General features: G+C 51.1%; 1 protein-coding gene across 3 annotated transcripts in view; it reads right to left on the bottom strand.

Moving 5' to 3' along the window:
* Nucleotides 1–3706, bottom strand: part of LOC107262801 (DNA-directed RNA polymerases I, II, and III subunit RPABC3) — a 36288-nt gene that overhangs the window by 18564 nt on the left and 14018 nt on the right. For all 3 annotated transcript variants that reach the window (XM_025080284.1, XM_015729348.2, XM_015729347.2), the window contains one exon: nucleotides 523–703. In XM_025080284.1, the coding sequence (XP_024936052.1) occupies nucleotides 523–703 (181 nt within the window). The remainder of the gene's footprint in view (nucleotides 1–522; nucleotides 704–3706) is intronic.

The following is a 3706-nucleotide window of genomic DNA, read 5'->3' on the forward strand; positions in this document are numbered from 1 at the left end:
AATCCTACCCCATTTTACAAAGAAAACAATCTCATCGGTCGCAGGACGTATGTCCGCCGTCGTTCCTTGAACGACGAGCGTAAAAGTTTTTCGTGAGAACGACGACGAAAGGTCTCTTTCGTCAAGGAAGCGGAGACTTTGATTTCGACAGATCGGATATCCTCGTGTGGAAACGAAACTTCACGAATACATTGAACAACAAGAGGGAACGACAGAGTCCTACGATTCGCCAGTTGCGGACAGAGTGAGAGTGACGCAACACGAGCCACGTATTTACGTGCATGCATAGACAGGTTCGTCACGTATAACACGTGTAGAGCACGTGCACGGCTGTGAGTATTTATGAAAAATACGCAAAAGAAATGTCTCTTGCTCGACGAGGAAAATCGAATAAACATATGTATATAAAAGAAAAGCTAACAATATAGATACAGAGAGAAAGAGAAAATAGATAAAAAAAATAACAAAGACAAAACAACCGAGGACGAATATAGGACAGTCCAATGTAAAATGTCAACTTACAGTCTGCTGCTTGGCTCGTTACTGGCTTCGTCGCCCTCTATTCTGTAGACCTTCCCCGACATCACGTACTCAAAGCTGTCAGCCCTGGAACCACCCTCCTGTTCGATGGCGTTCCAGTCACCTCCGTCCGGATAGCCATCTTCCCTCAGCGTAGTAGCCAAGACCAGACGAAATTTGTCACCTGCAAGTATACAGTTAAGGATGTTGAGAGAGTGAATGAAGAATATGGGTGGTAGAGAGTGAGGAGAGAGAGAGAGACGGATGGAGGGGGCTTGTTTACAGTACTGGCGAGACAAAAGACCGTCGTATCGGTAACGGGGAGGGCCTTAGAAAGGAAATTATTGAGCCACGGGAGAGAGTATCAGAAGTATTGAAAGACGATGCTCGGTATGTCCGGCACTCTTTTGGCAAAGGATCAAGTCAGGCTTTTTCGTTTTCTTTAAGAGAGAGAGAGAGAGAGGGAAAGCAAAGGAGGATGCAGGAATTCGAACGATCCAATAATAGAGGACAGAGAGAGAGAGAGAGAGAGAGAGAGAGAGAGAGAGAGAGAGTGCGGGTAATTTCATCCGGCTGCGCTGGCAGCCACGAGAATCGGCAGAGTTGTTCGTCAAAGAGTGGAAATACATCGATAAGGGTGTAAAGGGAGGGGAGGGGAGGGGCAGTGGTGGCGGATGACGAGGAGGGCTGGCTAAATTGTGCAGTCGCATCGCGCAACGCAGAGTCCAACGTTACGCAACGTCGCCTGCATAGGTGCGCGTGTGTCGCTAGTTGAAATTCTGCGTCAGAGATTCTGAGTCACGTATTCCCTCGAGTTCAAGAATGGACTCTTCCCGCCCACTCTCCACTTTTCTACGTATAGATGTATGGAAGAAAAAAAGAGGGACGTAGGTGCGCCACGTACCACTGAGGATCGCCTATTTCTATATCTACTGAAATCCCTGGTAGCCACCCCCTTCGACCCATCCTTTCGTTTGAAAATTGACGAATTGAACTACCCTCTGTAGAGTGACAGCCGAACTAAAGCGTATACGCCGTTTCGTGCAGAGTTTACACAGCGGCAGGTCCTAGTCCGTATGTATGTGGGCACTCGATCCACGTCGATTGAAACGCACTGTACAGTGCGGGTCAGCGTGTAAAGGTCGTGACGACCTTGACAGGGCGCACCCACGCGACCTCGAAGCTTTAAGGACGCAGTACTGCGTACGAATAATACTCACTGTGAGGTGCCGTTGCGCAAGTAGGTAAAGGGAGACACAGATAGGCGGTGGTCAACCAGCGATGAAGGATCGTTAGTGTTGACAGGTAAGTAGATAGATAAGTTAACTGGTCAGAGTGTCCACTTCGACGAGTCAATGTCACCGGTCGCTATAATAGCTTAGCAGGTCCAGAGGGCTGCGGCAGCAGACTGATGACGCGAGGTCGAGACAGCCCCGTTCTGACTCGAGATCCATGCCGAACTTAACCACGGAGTAGACGCGCGACGCGATCCGGTAAAGACGAATAAATAATTATGAAACTGAAAGTAAAACCGTATAAACCAGTTGCGAGCGGTGAGAATGCGCGTCTTCCGCGGTGGCACGACTCGAGGTTCCAGGAGCGTCGTCGAGTACTGTTCCAGTCTGTGCTGCTCCGAGGGTGTCACGGAGTGGCCGTGGGGCGCGGAGGAAGCCATGACACGGGTCCGTAGGAGAACGAGATTATTACAAGAGAGCCGAAGAGTCCGCGCGACGAAAAGTGCGAAACAAACGGAGAAAAAGGGAGGCGCGATCCGTACGAGCGTTCTCGCGCAGCCGTGAGGCGAGTCCCGCGAGCGACAGCTAGCCGTGGCAGCTTTGACCTTGGCATTGAACTTGCGGACGAGGGACGAGAGAGTGCGTGCCAGTCGACGGCGGAGGGGCAGAGCGGTAGTGGGGGGGGGGGGGGCGACCAGGAGCGCCGGACGATCCTGGTGGGGGGCTGATGGAGAAGTAGGGGAGAAGCCAGTGCCAGATGGCGACGGTGGGGTTTCGCTTGGTGGTCTCTGGTAGGACCAGAACGAGAGGAGCTGGAGAAGCAGTGAGGAGACGAAGGAGGAGACGGGAGGGATGGAGGTAGCTGTGGTGGGAGTTAGTAGGGAGGGACTGACGGAGAGTGAGGGGACTTAGTGGGAAGAGGGTATATATTGCGTCATCTCGCGCAAGCCTGAACGCCGCGCGTCAATACAGCGACCTGGCATGGGTCTCTGCCTAGCCCACACCGAGTAACCTTCGCTCGTGGCTCGGGCCGTATTACGACCTCGAGAGAGGGGATAAAGCCGACGGGGGAGACTTCGCTGGTCGGCTGGTCGACCGACCGGCCGGCCGGCCAGCCTGCCGACCCGAGTGGAGAACGTTGTTGGGGATATGAATCTGTAAACACAGGGGCGGAACGACGCGCGGGGCACTGAGTTTGGTGCGTCACACCTAACCACCCACCCACCCACTCCCACCCCCTTACTCACCCACCCAAGAGAAATACTCGACTACGACGCGACACACCGTCACCCTCTCGTTCTGATATCTTCTCTGCCGAGCATCGTGGTGCTTCGTCTTCCCTTCTGGGATAACACCAAAAAACACTACGGGACTCGATCATCCTATGGCTAGGATGACTAATGGGAAGGCGACGTTGGGAGGACTTTGCCGCAGTTTGACGTGTCCTTGGCTTAATGGCTGACCAATCGAAGGAGAATTGACCGCGTTACGATTTTTCACATTTTTCTATATGAAATGCATTATTTCAATACGTCAAATCGCTGATAATGTGAGAATATGTGGATTTAGTATTATATTGATGGAAAGTTGGATCGTTTGGCTTAATAGAGCTTATTATCTTAGGTCTGTCCTCGGCTGGATGGTTTGAGGAGTCTTCAATTAGGCGTGTACGAACAATTGCATGCTTTTCAAAGGTATAAAATGGATTCGTCCTTGGGTGTTACTAGAAACTCCCGGCTACAGGATCAGTTATTCCTTTGGAATGTTTCTGTGGTCGGATCTTGGATCGTTTTGTGTTTTGCTTCCTTTTCTTTTCTTTTTGGTCACCAGTGTCGTCCTTATACGTCGGACCACGAGGTCTTCCATCAACGGAGCGGAATTTCCTGTTAGAACGTCAAGAACGAGGAGCGGAGATGATACTAGAGTTTTCTTTTTTTTTTTTTTTTTTTTTT

The sequence above is a fragment of the Cephus cinctus genome, unplaced genomic scaffold (genome assembly GCF_000341935.2).
Source record: "Cephus cinctus unplaced genomic scaffold, Ccin1 Ccin1_scaffold0129, whole genome shotgun sequence".
In the NCBI taxonomy this organism is placed as follows: domain Eukaryota; kingdom Metazoa; phylum Arthropoda; class Insecta; order Hymenoptera; family Cephidae; genus Cephus; species Cephus cinctus.